The 15321-nt window shown below is 47.4% G+C and overlaps 1 protein-coding gene and 1 long non-coding RNA gene across 2 annotated transcripts in view; one reads left to right on the forward strand and one right to left on the reverse strand.

Annotated features, from left to right (window-relative positions):
• SH3BGRL (SH3 domain binding glutamate rich protein like) overlaps window positions 1–12948 on the forward strand; it is a 31648-nt gene extending 18700 nt beyond the window's left edge. The window contains exons 2-4 of the mRNA XM_027725521.2: window positions 4543–4728; window positions 7981–8061; window positions 10899–12948. Of these exons, the coding sequence (XP_027581322.1) occupies window positions 4543–4728; window positions 7981–8061; window positions 10899–10931 (300 nt within the window). The 3' untranslated portion in view covers window positions 10932–12948. The remainder of the gene's footprint in view (window positions 1–4542; window positions 4729–7980; window positions 8062–10898) is intronic.
• Window positions 12949–14653: 1705 nt separating this feature from the next.
• Window positions 14654–14998, reverse strand: LOC113990289. Its single transcript, XR_003541592.2, has 2 exons — window positions 14905–14998; window positions 14654–14769 (listed from the first exon to the last, which is right to left on the reverse strand). It is a non-coding gene; the product is annotated as an uncharacterized LOC113990289 (long non-coding RNA).
• Window positions 14999–15321: the final 323 nt, after the last annotated feature.

Below are 15321 nucleotides of genomic sequence, written 5' to 3' on the forward strand. Positions count from 1 at the left end.
ACCGTGTTCACCACTAACCCATGTCCCAAGTGCCACATCCACACATTTTTTGAACACTTCCAGGGATGGTGACTCCATCACTTCCCTGGGCAGCCTGTTCCAATGCTTTGCAACCCTTTCCATGCATAAATTTTTCCCAATATCCAATCTAAACCTCCCCTGGTGCCAGGACAGCAGAGCCACAGCCAGCAAGTTTGTTTTGTGACCAAAACAGCAGCACTCAGACTGTAAACTCGCGTTGGGTTCCAGTAGTCCTTAAATAGATTTCCAAAACATGTCTATTGTCCAACAAGGGATTTATTTATAAACTGAAAAAATAACAAGACTTTAAAAAAACAACCCAAACCCCTTCTTGGCCAGCTGTGCAGACAAGACTGCTCTGTGTGTGTGTGCCTGTGTACAGCAAGGAGATGGAAACAGAAGTGAAGTTCAGTTCAATAAAGTGTTTAAAATAAGTGTTTCCCTGCAGTTGGCTGGTGGTAGGAGAGGTTGGTTGTTGGACAGGCAGCACAATCCTGGCTGGAGCTGAGGATGGAGTGTCCTGCAAGATGATCCCTGCCGCCTTTTTGTTACCTTATTCCCACTTTGGGGTTAAAACTCCCTTTTTAATGGACTGATTTGCTAGAAAACATCACCTGTTTGTACTCTTGGCAGCTCTGACGTGGTGTCTCTGACGGGATTTAGATCTAAGAACAGTAAATTGCATTTTTGATGTGTATTCAAGTGAGGAACAGAACTTGTTCATAATTTTATACTCACTTTTAGAATGTTCTTCGTGCCCATGCTCTGTTGAAAGCTTAATGTTTCTTGTTTGGCTTCTAACTGGAAAGGAAGAGGATCTTGATACCCAATGGGTTTTGTACAGAAGATCATAGTGTGGTACTGAGACTTCACTTAACCACAGTAACTTATCATAAAACTATTTCTGTCTCTGGAATAGACAATGAAAGCCCAAAGAAAGAGAAAATAGATTTATTTGGTTAAATGCTTCTTTCAATATTACCTTGGGAACAGCAGCAAAAAGTATAAGGTTTCCATTGGCAGAGCCATTGTAGCTGTTTTTCTCCCAGGTGTGTTCAGGCACAGAATCCAGGAGTGTGTTTCTGTTCCTGGGATGGGGGTAAAGGCACCTGTGAGCAAAACTAGCTTTCCCAAGGGTATCCTTGTTTCCCAGGCAGGGCAGTGGGGAGCTCCAACACAGCAGGACTGACTTCTTCTCCCACCCCTTCCCCTTCCATCCTTCTGTCTCCATCCCAGCTCCACCCCTGGGATTCCTCCCATTTCCATCCATCCACTTTGCTCATTCCCATCCGCTCCTGCCTGCAGGCTCTTCCCTTCCTTACAGCTCTGTGCCCATCCCTATCCTTGTCTTCTCTGTTCTGGTGCTCTTGTGTCTCCAGAGTCCTCCTGCCCCCCCTCAGTGCTGGTCCCGATCCTCCAGACCTTGCTGGGCTCCGCAGTTCCTGGGCTGACTCTGTGCACATTCCCAGCTCTCCTCTCGTGCTCTGGGCCCCGCGCGACGTGTCAGGAGCACTTGGAATAAACAAGGATTTTTGTGTTTGCCAACTGCAGGGAGCTGCAGTTGAAAGGCCAACATCCCTTCAGACATGACAGTTGTTTACGTAGGACGAGGTGTGGGATCTGGAGAGGCGCTGGCCCGTGTCCAGGCCTGGTCAGGCAACCGAGAGAGGATTTCTGGGAAGCGAGGGCTGTGCGTTGACAGGCGCATCCTGAAGGAAGGCTCCTCGCTCCTTCCCAAACATGGGCAGCAGGAACCATCCTCCAGGCTGTCCTGAGGAGAACGTGTGCCCTTTCCAGTAAGACAAAACACCCTGAAGCAGCAGCAGACGTCTCTTGCTCTATTTTCAGCCTTTCCCTCCCCGTGGTATTCCACTGCCTGGGATTAATGGAAGTTGTCTAAATAAAATCCCATAAAATAACCCGATCTGGCAGCTCGGTGTCCGCTCTGCCCAGCGGTTGGGGGGCCGTGTTTCTCTGGAGCAGTTGGAGCTCTTGTGTAAGTGCTTGTCACCTTGTCTGAGGAACTGGGAGGAAATCGCTGCTTAATATCTCAGCTTTTTTTTCCCTCTGGCCAGAAACTAAGATTCAGACTAATACCCCTCATGCATCAACACCAGCTCCTTGGTTTCCTGTAGAGCTCTTTGGGGAACTACCTCCCTTGCCCACAGACAGCCTGAGGGTGACATGGAGACCAAACTTCCATGTTTGCCTTCCAGTGGTGCCTCTTCTAGCAGAAAAAATACATTTCCAGCTTTGCCAGCTCTTCAAAAACAAGCAGAAGGGGTTGTGGTGGCCCTTCGGAGCCACAGTCCTGAATCTGGGATGTGGTGCTGCTACTTGGAGCTGAAAAAACAATGCAGAGACTGTCCCAGTGTGAGATGCTGTGTGAGGAGGTGTGGGTGGCTGGGAGACATCCAAGAGTCAAAATGATTAAAAAAATAAAGGCACTTCTCGGGAGATCAAAATGCTGATTACTGTCCAATTTAGAGCTCTTGGTTTTTTGTTGCAGATTGTATAGTTTAATGGTAAATTAGGTAAAAAGTTGGTTTTCTTTTATTTCTTCATAATCCCGGGACATCTCAAAATGTGTTCTCATTAAAACATCAGATTTTGGACAAGTTAAGGGACCGAAGACTATAGAAAATTAGTTGGATTTGTAATTTAGACATTGTAGGAAATGCTTAATTAAAATCTGATGGGTTCAACGGAAAAAAATTCCATTTGCCGCCAGGTCACACTGGTAGAGGAGTTTACAATTCCAAAGAACTTTCCCTTATTTTAGCCCTACAGAACAGTTCCTGAAGGAACCGCTCACTCTTTTTTCCCCTCCGAGCTGCGGGAGAAAAGCTTCCCCTGCTCCTCCTTCCTGCTGCCGATAAAGGCAGGGGGAGAAACCTCTTACCCTCCGGGCTGAGTCTGCTCAGAAACGTTTTTCTCTGCAGCCTCTCCATGAATTATTTCCTAGGGCGGTATTAACTCTTCCAGCTTTATTTATTTTTAGCCACGATGAAAATTAGCAACATCCTTGTGTTTGAGGGTGCTCGCACATGGAGTCCAGCGGCTGCTGTGCCGACACGGGAGGAGGAATGATGTTGGCTTTGCAGCCCTGGGCAGGCAGTTCCCCGCTGGAGCTGGGGGCACGTTTTCCTCCGTGAGAGAGCAGGATCTGTCCCTTTGTGCTACGCCAAGGTTTGGTTGAGCCTGGCCATGGATAGAGCAGCGAAAGACTTCAGGGTATGCGTGAAGATTCCCTCTTCGGATTTGCCGGGCGCTGCTCCCAAACCCACCCCCTTCCAGGGCAGCGCTTTCCCCCCTCTCCCACCTCAGCCTCCTGCTGTTCCCGGTCCGGATGGGTGCCGTGGGTCCGGATGGGTGCCGTGGGTCCGGATGGGTGCCGTGGGTGCGGGGCTGTGGAGCCGGGGCTCAGGCTCCATATTTGGCTCCGGGCTGGCTGTGCCCTGACCCCGGCGCTGCTCCGTGTTTTCCCGTGGCCGTATATGGAGCGGCTGCTCCGGGAGCAGGGGCTGACCTGAATTAGCACCAGTGCAACATCTGTATGAAAGGCTGCTCTTGCGGCTCTGAGCTCCTTAGGTTAAAGCCAGGCCTCGGACTGGCTTTGGAGTGAAGGGAGTAATTTGAAGAGAACGAATTTCCCGTGAAATCCCGTTTTTTTATTGTTTGGCAGGATGTGCGTGGTTATAATTTCCTTTATGGTGGTAAAGTCATGCAGAGGGAGAGCAGAGCATAAGCAGAACATCTCTGAGCGGGGAAGTCAGTAATTCAGAATGACAGTAACAAAAACCACTTTCCCTGTGCAAAGCCAGCGTAGTGTTTGCTGCGCAGATCATGCTTTTCCTTTGGATTCTGTGTGAGTGCACAAGGACAGGCAGCATCAGGTGTTGGGCCTCAGCCAGCCTCCCTGACACCAGTGGGAATGGGGGATGAGGGATCACAGCTCTCCAGAGACTGTACCTGCCTCTGCTGACACCCAGAACACAGCGGAAGAGGGATTTTTTTTTGCGAAGAAACATGAGCCAAAGTTGCCTTGGGATCTTACAGTTAATGGACTGTGTGAGATCTCTGTCCTGGCACCAAGGTGGACAAAAACCTGGACTCTGAGAAGGGGGATTCAGCCTATGCTGAAGGAAACAGGTTATACCTCAAATGTGCCTCAGCAAACTCCACTGCATCTGTAAGAACAACATTGCCCTGAGTTAACTGTAAAGCCCGGCCAGCACAGCCTCTGCAGGGCCCTGCTCACCCCTCTGCTTTCAGGGGGCACCTTCAAGGTTCACAAAGGGACAGTGTCATAGGCTTCAGCCTGTTCAGTTATGTAGGAGCCAAGTCAAAGCTCAGATCTGACTCTTTAGAGATACTTTTGGATTCTAAGAACTCTCTTACCACTTCCATTCTCAGCCTGTTTCGCACTCCCTGGTTCCTGTATCGAACCCTGCAACTGCAGGAAAGATGGTTTGACTGATTTTGTTTGCCTTCTCTCCTCCCCTCCCTCTTTTGTGACAGATTAAAAAGCAGCAGCAAGATGTGTTAGGCTTCTTGGAGGCCAACAAAATCGAATTTGAGGAAAAGGATATCGCCGCCAACGAGGAGAATCGGAAATGGATGCGCGAGAACGTCCCCGAGGACAGTCGGCCCGCGAGCGGGAACCCCCTGCCCCCCCGGCTCTTCAACGACAGCCGCTACCTCGGGGTGAGGCTCCCTGCCCCATCCCACCCCTCCTCCTCACTGTCTTCCTGTCCCCATCCCACCCCTCCTCCTCACTGTCTCCCTGCCCCATCCCACCCCTCCTCCTCACTGTCTCCCTGTCCCCATCCCACCCCTCCTCCTCACTGTCTCCCTGCCCCATCCCACCCTCTTCCTCACTGTCTTCCTGTCCCCATCCCACCACTCCTCCTCACTGTCTCCCTGTCCCCATCCCACCCCTCTTCCTCACTGTCTCCCTGCACATCCACCCTTTCTCACTGTTCCCCTGCCCCATCCACCCGCCTCCTCACGTCTTCCCTGCTCCACCCCCTCTCCTCCTGCCTCCCTGCCACCCACCCATCTCCTCACTGTCTCCTGCCCCAATCCCACCCCTCCTCCTTCAATGTCTTCCTGTCCCATCACCCCTCCTCCTCACTGTCTCCCTGCCCCATCCACCCCCCTCCTCACTGTCTCCCTGCCCCATCCCACCCCTCCTCCTCACTGTCTTCCTGTCCCCATCCCACCCCTCCTCCTCACTGTCTCCCTGCCCCATCCCACCCCTCCTCCTCACTGTCTCCCTGCCCCATCCCACCCCTCCTCCTCACTGTCTCCCTGCCCCATCCCACCCTCTTCCTCACTGTCTTCCTGTCCCCATCCCACCACTCCTCCTCACTGTCTCCCTGTCCCCATCCCACCCCTCTTCCTCACTGCCACATCCTGTGCTTCGCTGCTGTGACCAGCAAGGCAGGGCTTGGCCAGCTGTACCCCTGTGAAGGGTGTGGAAGGTGTCAGACATTGCCCCTCCTCTGATTCTTAAATATTCCAGTTCCACCATAAGAGAGGTTAAAATTTGGATCCCCTATTCAGCTCTCACCTTGCAGTGTATATATAATTTTTTTTCCTTGTGGTTTTTTTCCCCTCCTACAGCTCTGAAAGTTCAGAGGTTTCTTTAATTCTCATGATTGTGAACTAACACCTCACAGAAACAGGCCCTGTTGCACCAACCTTGCGTTCTGTAGCAAGTTCAGAGATCTGTTCTGCCCAGGTGTGGATTCCAGATCATATAAAGTCATGTCTGCCATGATAATAAATCAGTTTTTCTTCTTGGGATCAGCTCTGTGTGCTGCTGGCAAAAGGAAGGCTGCTGTGGTCCATTTACTGCAGTGCCTTGGACAGATTAAAACTCATGTTGCAAACACAAATCCTACTGGTAATTATTTTAATGCTTGATCAAAAGTAAGTTGCCCTGCAGTACTTGTACTCAGCAGGCCATGCTTGAATGATTATTAGATTAACTGTTAGATTTATTTTTAAAACTTAATATGCTCTGAACAGAGCTCACAGAGTGCATTCCTCTGGTCCTTTTGAAGTCTGGTTCTGACCTGCAAAGTCTGTAAAGTCAGAACCTGCCAGTGCTGGACCTTTGTGAGGAGATTCTGTGGCTACTAAAAGCAATTACTCACAATTGTGCCAGGAATTTTTCTTGCTTGTAATAGAAGTAGAACTTGAAACAATATTCACAGTGAGCTATTGTACCCCTCAGCTCTCAGAATTTACTGACTGTGGTTATGACATGGAAAAAGGTTGGTTTGGAATGACAAATGTGAGGACAAATGTTAGCACAGATGCTTCTCATGCACCCCCACTGCACCCCAAGAGAGTTCTGAATACAGGAATTTTGGGGAGGGGTACAGGTACTTCACACCAGTTCTTGCAGTTCTTCTTATTTCATCCACAAAATTTTGCTTGATGTCACTTTGAATGTTTGAAGTTCAGTCAGTCTGTGCTGCTGGATTCAAGTTGCTCCAGTTCAGCTTCCAGGAAGGTAAAAGTTAATTCTGTGCCCAGAATTTGAACCTCTTTCTGTCTTTATCTGATGCCTCTCAAGCATGAACTTCCCTATTTGTTCCATCTGATGCAGCACAACTGGCAGAGGAAAGAACAAATTGACTTTCCTGGCCCGTGCACAGCAGAGAGGCTGGAATTGGGGATGCTGTGCAGGTTGGCAGGAGCCCTGCTCCTCACTCCCAGGAATTCCTTTCCTGGGAGATGCAGTGGAACAGGCTGAAGGACTGTGCACCAGCAAGATAAACAAGCCCTTTGTTATCAAGCAGCCCCAGTCCTGTCAACGGAAGGACTTCAGGGAGGATTTACCATAATCATCCACATTTTTATCAAACTGGTACCCAAATGCTGCGTGTGCAAATGCAGCAATAATTTGCCATCCCTGATCTCCAGGCAGCTGGAATTCTCTGCTCCCTGTACTTTGTTCTGTTCCAGCTGCAGCAGCCTCTCCTCGGAGCTGCCCCTCTGCAATCTGCAAACAGCAGTTGCTGTTCCTTAGGCTATTCCCCACCAGCCAGCCAGGAATCCAGAGCAATGTGTGCTAAACAGCAGCTCTCCCAGACTCCAGCCTGAGACTGCTGCCTTGCCTTGGGCTCCCCAGCCAGGACTCCTGCATCCAAACATTCCTCAGGAAAGCTGGAGGAGGCTGGTGCTGTGCCACAGTTAAAAGGGAGAGCAGGAAGGTCACAGGGCAGATGTGTGCTGAGAGCAGGAGTCAGAGTGAGGGAATTCCGTGGTAACTCAGACAGCAGTGGGCTTGCACAGACCTCCTGGGTTCCCTTGGTTGGGGTTTGGTATTCCTTCTTTTATTTAATTGTTTTTACCATAATTTCCCTGTGTGTGTGTTTGGGGCACCTGTAGTGCCCTGTGAGCACAAGGAACAGTGCCACCCCTTTGCCTTCACTTGCACAGACCAATCCTGAGTGGAAAACATGGTGGGAAAGGTGTACTCTTAGTGTAAAGGTTTCAGTTGAACTTTTGACAGGTTTAAGAGCTGGAGTTCCCAGTTGCACTGTTGCCATCACTAAGTAGGAATTAGCAATGACATCTGGGGACAGCAGTGGTTGTGATGACAAGGTCCAGGCTCAGCCTCTCCTGCAGGAGGGACATCCACACCAGACCCAGTCACAGCTGCCTTGGTGTGGAGTCTGTGCCTCTGGGAAAGGCTGGAGCACCTCACAGCAACATCTTGTGGGGACAGAGAGGGAAATTCTCAGTTTGTCCCTTTCCGCCGGAGCAGTGGGTGTGGTGTTGGTGCCAGTGACACATACCTGAGGTGACACCACATTTGGCATTCGGCCACATGAGGCAGTTTGCTCGGTGAGAGTTGGGTGACACCCCAAGCTGATCTGAGATCATTTCTGACAATTCATTCTTGTGTCTTTGTCCCCCTCCCTGACTCCCCCGGTGCAGGACTACGAGGCTTTCTTCGAGGCGCGGGAGAACAACGCGGTTTACGCGTTTTTAGGCTTGACTGCACCCCCTGGTTCAAAGGTAGGTGAACCTCATAGTGAACCCCAGTCTGTGTCTTAGATCTCGTTCTTCTCTGCTCATAGTAGGGTGTGTTACCTGTGCTGTGGTTGCCCCAATCAACCTGTGAGATACTCAGTCTCCAGAGGCTTTCAGGCTTCAGCTTCAAAAGACGAGTTAATATTTGCACTGAGGAATGCATAAGAAATCTAGATGAAAAAAACTGTCACAAAACCAAAGAATGTTTTCAGTTCAGTGAAAAAATTTAATTCATGTGAAATTTTGATGAGATTTTTGTACTAGAAAATCCCTTGAAACCAGAGTCACTGTTTCTGAAATAACATGGTCTTGCTTCAGAGTTATTTTTTCCTCCAGCTTGTTATCCAAGGCTTGTTTTCCTTTGCCAATTACAAACTGGGCTGCTGCTTTGCAGATGCAATGGGCTGGAATTCTCCTTTTGATTTTGATAGGATAGGACAAGCCTGCTTTATACGTTTCACTTGACAGCAGCAGGATCCTCCAGGTCACTTCCAGCGTTCTTGTTCCAATGGATAAACACGCCGCTTCCTTTCAGCTTTACTCAAGTACGAGTCGAAGGTCGTGCTGTGCACATCACCAAGAGACCTAATTTTAAGGGTGGATGGTGACCCATCAGCAGTGAGACCTGCAGGTTGTGGGCCAGACTGAAGCAGTTTAGGGAGCCAAACTAATTTCCAGCAATAGCTCCACTGATGGGAATGGTGCGAGGAGGAAAAGCTGCCTCGTGCAGAGAGCAAAGCCCGGGATCTGTGCCCCGGCGTCACACACCGCCTGCTGCACACAGTCCTGGGAATCTCAGGGAAGTTCCTTGGAACAGCTGCACAGCAGAGCGTGCAGGATGGAGCCAAGGAGGGAGGAAGCAGACTGTGGGATGCAGGGAAGCTCGTGCCCTACCCCTGGGAAGTGCAGTGGTACCAGAGAGCAGCTGCTGCCATAACAAATCAGGTCACCTGTCTCCGTAAGGTGCCTGAGCATCGCTGCTCCCCGGCCCTGCTGGCTGGCAGAGCACACAGCAGGGGGGCAGTGCTCTGACTCTGTCCTAAGGGATGCTCCAATTCCGCCCTCACCTAAGGAAAAGGTGAATTTAAAACAGGAGGAATGGAACACGCTTGTGCTCTGCTGAATTTCCATGTAGCGTTGGAATGATAAATAACCTTTGCAGAAGTGACCTTTACCCCTCTGCATCCTGTTCTTGGGCTGACTTTGGGAATCCCTCCCACAATTAGGATGTACAGTCAAACAGATTTCCTGCTGCTGAAGAGGAGACAAGGATGTGTAGGTGCTGAAATTGGAATTTACAGTGTAGCTGGGCGAAGCTTGGATACAGCACTGTAGGGAATGGCTCTGCATCTGCATAAAATGGAAGGAGTCTGGGATCAGCCTGTGTGTGATTGGAAGGAGGGTCTTGGCAGGAAACCTCCGTTCAATGCCATTGTGAGATATTTTGGAAGTTAGTTGACTCTGAACACAAAGGTTTCATATAAATGCTAAACAGGAATGGCTCAGAAGTAAGCATGGAAAATCCAAGTAACTATTTTCTGAGCCCTTGGTGATTTGGTTTGTGCTTTGGGCACTGAGAGTCCAATTGGATCTACAAACCCTGGGAAAGGCTGGCATTGAATTGATCATAAATATCCCTTTTTTGATTTTATAGGGAGAGGAATTTGTGAATCAAAAGCTGTGTTTAATTATTTCTTTATTAAGGATTTAAGGACTGAGAAGATGCTCAGTGAGGGGCCTAGAGGGAGAAATAAGGAAAAGAGAGAGAGAGACAGTGTCAAAGCTGGAAAGCTGAGCCTCTCCCGGGTAACTTGCAGGACCACACCCAAGGAAATGGAGTTTGACCTTCAAGAAAAATAGGTCAGCAGGTTCTTCGAGTTAATTGTACTCAAGTTCCTGGGAATGAGGGAAATACCTCTCCAGGAATCCTCTCCAGCTCTCCACTGCCTGTCTTGCAAAAAAAAAAAAAAAAAAGTGAGGTGTCACTTGCAGTGCCCAGGACTGGGTAATGGAGTTGTTACAAAGCCAAGGGAACTGATCCTCCTTCTTACCATTCAAAGAACCACTTGTCTTTCAGAAAGTATCAAACACCCTGCTTTTTTCCAGGCTGTGTAGTTCTTTTTGATCTTCCCCCTATTCTTCACCTGCCTTTTGTGCCCCAGAGGCACAGGGTGTCCCTGCAGGAGCAGGGGGTGCCCGATGCCATCCCGATGCACGGCCAGCGGAGCAGAGCACGCTCCTGGAGCGCTCCCACGGCCCCAGTTCAAAGGCAGGGTGAGGGCAGACAGCCAGGAAAACCACAGTGATCCACCACCTCCAGGATAAGGGAGAGCTGCGTGGGACTTCCTGCAGGCTGGGCTCACCCACTGGGTCCCCTCTCTTGAAAATCTTACGGACTTCTTGGAAATTGTTCAGCAGTGCTGGCTCATGGTAACAATGGTATTGTCGAGTCTGTTAGTTCAATGCAGTCACAAAAGCAAACAGCTCCATTACATAAAGGTTGAGTTTGGCAGATGTTGAACTTTGTCCTTGCAAATAAACCAGGCTGTCCCCACTGAGGGCACTGGGACTGGAATTCTCTTTGTAGGCTGTGTTGCTGCTAACAGGTCATTAAATTAATCTGCAGTCAAAAGTACACTTGGAGAAACCATCCAGAAGGAAATTCCTTTTGTATTTCTCCTGTTGTCGTTCTGTTCCCATTTGTGATCACTTTAAAAAGGCTGAAAGACACCTGAAAAATGCAGGTTATTGTTTTATAATGTTCCTTCTGAACATACTGAGAAAGTCCTAATAATCCATGTAATTCTCTTTTGCTGTTTCAGGAAGCTGAAGCACTGGCCAAGCAGCAAGCGTGAATTTCAACTGCCTTAAATTTGTCTGTAAAGGGAATTTCCACAGCTTTTTATAAAATAGTCCAACTGTCTCTGCTTCAAGAAATGTAGATGTGATTTCTAACATTGATTGGTGCTTGCAGCATTCACTGTACATAACCCAAACTGAACACAAGTGGAGATGGGAACTCGAGGTGGGGAGCAGGAGTGGGTTGGGATGGGTTGGAGGCTGAGGAAGCCCAAGCAATCAGACATGAATGATTTCACTTAGTTTAAACTGTCCTGGCAATTTGTGCATTTTGTGGAAACTTAAAAAGAAACTATTTTAGTACTAAAAATGCAGGTGGGTTTTACCCAGAGATCCAACTATTTAAACAGCGTCTAAAACCTTGTCAGATATTAATTCAGTGCCTGAGTTGCCTCAAAACTGTTACTGAATTACACAGTAATTTTTCAGTGTCTTTCCTGGTTTCAGATGGAATTGTAGGTGGTACTGTGTAGTATAACCATTGTAGTTGCTTTGGAAAGTTGTGTTTGTTCTTTTGTAGAATGGATATTTAAGGTTTGTATTGTTACACGCTGTACAGATGATAAAAACCCAACAGACCCATGTATTCCTCATTGAAACCATCCGCGTGGGCTCCTTTAACAAAAAGGGATGTGGGCCATGGACACAAGTCCCTCACAGCTGCCTAAGCACGAGTGATGACACATCTGGGGGCAAGACTCAATGTTGCAAACAAGCCAAAACGGCCAGAAATGGCATTTCCTTACCTGTGTAAGGGTGAAAGCCTTTAATGTATTTCTCTACAAAAATACCAGTTCACACTGCTTAGAGCATTAAACATCTCACTGCATGTTCAAGTAGCCATTAGGTTCATATAGTATTTTTTCAAACGAGGAAATAAATGTTTGAATAGGAAAAACTATTATAACTAAGGAAGACTTCTTCTTTTTTTAAGGTTTAAAAACTTCTTTTCTCCATTGTTATTGCCATATCACAAAGCTAATACAGGAGTTGCAGATCTGTCAAAGTGTCTTGTACTGGTGAATTCACCACGTGCAATATTAACCTGTGTGTTCTCCCAGTGCTCAGGAGGGAGCCTGTTATTCCTGGCCATATTTTAATTCCTGATTTATGTTTTGGAGAGCCTGGGAGGCAGTTTGAAGCTTGTGCTTACAAAAGCACCACAGTATCACAAGGCAGAGGGATGGATGGATTTTGCCTTACCTTTTTTATTAACAGGCTTTATCAGGAATTACTGAAATCCTGTGAAATTTAAGATCTCTTGGAAATAAAAGTTTGGTTACATTTTAAATGCGGCATCAGATTTTTCTTGTTTACTATGATTTCATCTTTCTGAATGAGGTGATTTTTCTTTCTTAATATTGGCTTAAACTTTCTCTGTGACTAAACTCCTGGTCAGGGTTTTGGGAACTATGGAATACTAAGTAAGTGGGATTTGACACACAAGTCTGTGTACCCACACCAGCTTGCTGTGTTTTCCTGTGCAAGTTTGGTGAATTACAGCCATTATTTTGGAGAAGCTGTAATTAAAACCCGCTGCCAAATTCTGTCAGTTCAGCGACCCAAAACACTCAGAAACGAGGTCAATCTCTGTCTCAATGGTCAAGAAAATCGCCAAGTTTAAGAAAGCAAAGTCACTCCCCTCGTCTGTCCCCCCCCTGCCATATGGGAGCGTTCAAACTGTATCAGCATTCCTAAGCCAGCTCTGGGAGCCAGGCTGAATTATTCCTTTGTCTGGGGAACAAGGCACCAACACAAACTGAAAATACCGAAAATCTCTTTGTGGTGTGTGCAAAACTTGAGTTTTTTGATGCAGATCTCTTGCATGACTTTAGGAGTGCCAGGAATCTGTTACCTCTGTGCTGTATTTCTGTTTCCATGGGTGCAAGAACTGAATTTGTTCCTTTCTTTCTTATTTTTTCCTCTGTAGAGGGCAGGCATTGAGGATTTAAGCTGTATATTAACCGTTCCTGTATCATTCCAATAAAATTGTTTTAGAAAGCTTTCTCACACCATCGGCCTGTTTGCATGTTTTGTTCACGGTTTGAAGTTTTAGGTTGGAAGAAGAAGAGTTTTCAGATGAAAATCGTGCTTTTTAAAAGTTCAGGATTCATACAAGGTGAACATCACTAATCCACTGCTGCCGTGGGTGAATCTGCTGGCTTGGATCTCTCACCTGTTGCCACTAATGGGTTTTAATTACTAAATGGGATTTAATTTCAGATACATCTCCCCAAAACTGTCCGTAAGGTTTGAGGTTTTTCCCTTATTAACTCATTTCCCGCTCGTTCCCCAAGGCGGGCGCAAGTTGGAAGCAGCCGAGGCAGCAGCTGCATCCCAAGCCCAGAGAGCTCTCCCAACCCTCTCCCTGCTCTTTTACAAACCGTAATTAATTAGCTTTATGCTGCTCACAGCAGGGAACTGTGGTATTTAATATTTGTGTTGCCACAGAGCAGTGCAGGAAGAATTTTAAACTAAAACTGTTATTTTTACCTTCCCTGTTTGCCCGGTACAGCAGCAGGTACCCCCTCGGCTTTGCACCACCTGGAAGATCTGCAGAGCTACAGGAATCCCACTCTCAGCTCTAAACAGCCCTGGGATTTGCCCAAATCCCAGACTTCAATTCACATCCTCTGGAGGAAACCAATAACCTGATTTTTTAAGGAGTTTTGTGATTTTTACAGGATCAGCTTCTTTCTGTGTGAGCAACAACAGCCCAACCAGGAGCTCTCAGTCAACACTGATGCCTTTTCAAGGTGATTATTGCTTGTCTCTCACACTTGCTCTTCTTTAGTGTCTTAAAAATGGTCCATAAGATGGGAAAAGGGCTTTGGATGCCATTTCTAAATTGCAGTGAATCCTATTTCCTTCCCCTGTGTATCCACTTGTCTTGTACAACCCACAAAAGAAAAAAAAAATCACTGGTTTTTTTCTTTGTTTATAAAACACCTTAAAAACCCAATTGTTGCTCCTTAATGTAAAGCTCAAGACAAATAGTTTTCCAGAATCTGTTTGGAAACCCAGCTCTGTGTGTGCATACAGTGTGCCCTTCACTTGCTGTTCAGGTTCCAGTGGTGTGTGCTGCAATAATAAACTTTTCTACCAATTCCTGTGGGATTTTATTAATTTCTCATATCCTCAGTCTCTATGCCATGGAAAGTTCTGGAATGTCTGATTACATCCCTCAGCTCATGTTGTACCCATTTCATGGAAGGGTTTGTGTTCCGCCTACTCTGTACCTACACATAATAATCCACTCCACAAATAAATCATATCTTTTATTGTTTTTTTCCTGCAGAAGTACTCTGTGATTTATCCATATTACGTGATCTTGGTAAAATGTTTTAGATTGAAAAGTTCACTATGAAAATTTTGAAGTTTATCGTTAAAAATTTGGACTGAATGGGTAAACTTTTGGAAGTGCAAAAGGATTCTGAAAGTCCAAGTGATGAAGTAGAAATTCCTGTGTTACTATAGGAGGTGAGCACAGTGCTGCTGTGAGTACTGAGTATCCAAAATCCAGGTATTTAGCACAAAATACATTTATTTAGTGTGTTGTATTCATGACGTATCAAAATTGGTCGTGTATATACTGTACTAGCAATATATAGTAATTCCTTATATATGTTAATTATATATATAATATACTCACAATATAGCAATATATAGTGATTTCTTATATATGTTAATTATATATAATATATATACACACACGATATAGCAATATATAATATTTCTTTATAGTGATTCCTTCTGTCAGAAGTGGGCTTATTGAAGATATCATCAGGAACTTGGCGATGTCTTCATTTTAAGTCGCTTGGTGTTTCAAAATCCCTAAATAAAAGGAAACCGGCACATCATTAATACATCGTGAGCAGCACTAGAACTCCCAGTTCTGTTCTGAACCCTTTCCCCAGCACGCAGGGCAGGTTATTTTGTGTTTATACAACCCGAAGCTATCAGACACACGTTTTATAACCGGGAGCATCCATAGAATCTATGAGTTTATCCGTGGAATCCCTGACCTCCAGGTCCTGCCCGGCCCCGCCGGGAGGGGCCGCAATGGCGCCCGCGGCCCCTCAGCGCCGCCGCCGCCGCGCGCCGTTGCTGCGGCAACCGGCAGCCACTCAGCGGCCGGGCCAGGCCTGCCCCGCCTTCCCATTGGGGGAGAGCGCCGTCCGTCAGCGCGAATTCCCGCCCCCCCAGGTACTTAAGCCTCGGGGGCCGCGGTGGTTGAGGGTGGTGTTGTGTGAGGGTTGGCGGCCGGCGGTGCTACCGGAGGTCTCCATTGCAGCCACCGCTGCCTGTGCACCCCGGACCCTCCCCATGCCCTCTGCTCGCTGCTGTGTGGGGAAAATGGGCGGTTTTCTATTAATAAAGCCCTGC

The sequence above is a fragment of the Pipra filicauda genome, unplaced genomic scaffold (genome assembly GCF_003945595.2).
Source record: "Pipra filicauda isolate LSUMZ 115617 unplaced genomic scaffold, ASM394559v2 scaffold281_size1565311_pilon, whole genome shotgun sequence".
Classification (NCBI taxonomy): Eukaryota; Metazoa; Chordata; class Aves; order Passeriformes; family Pipridae; genus Pipra; species Pipra filicauda.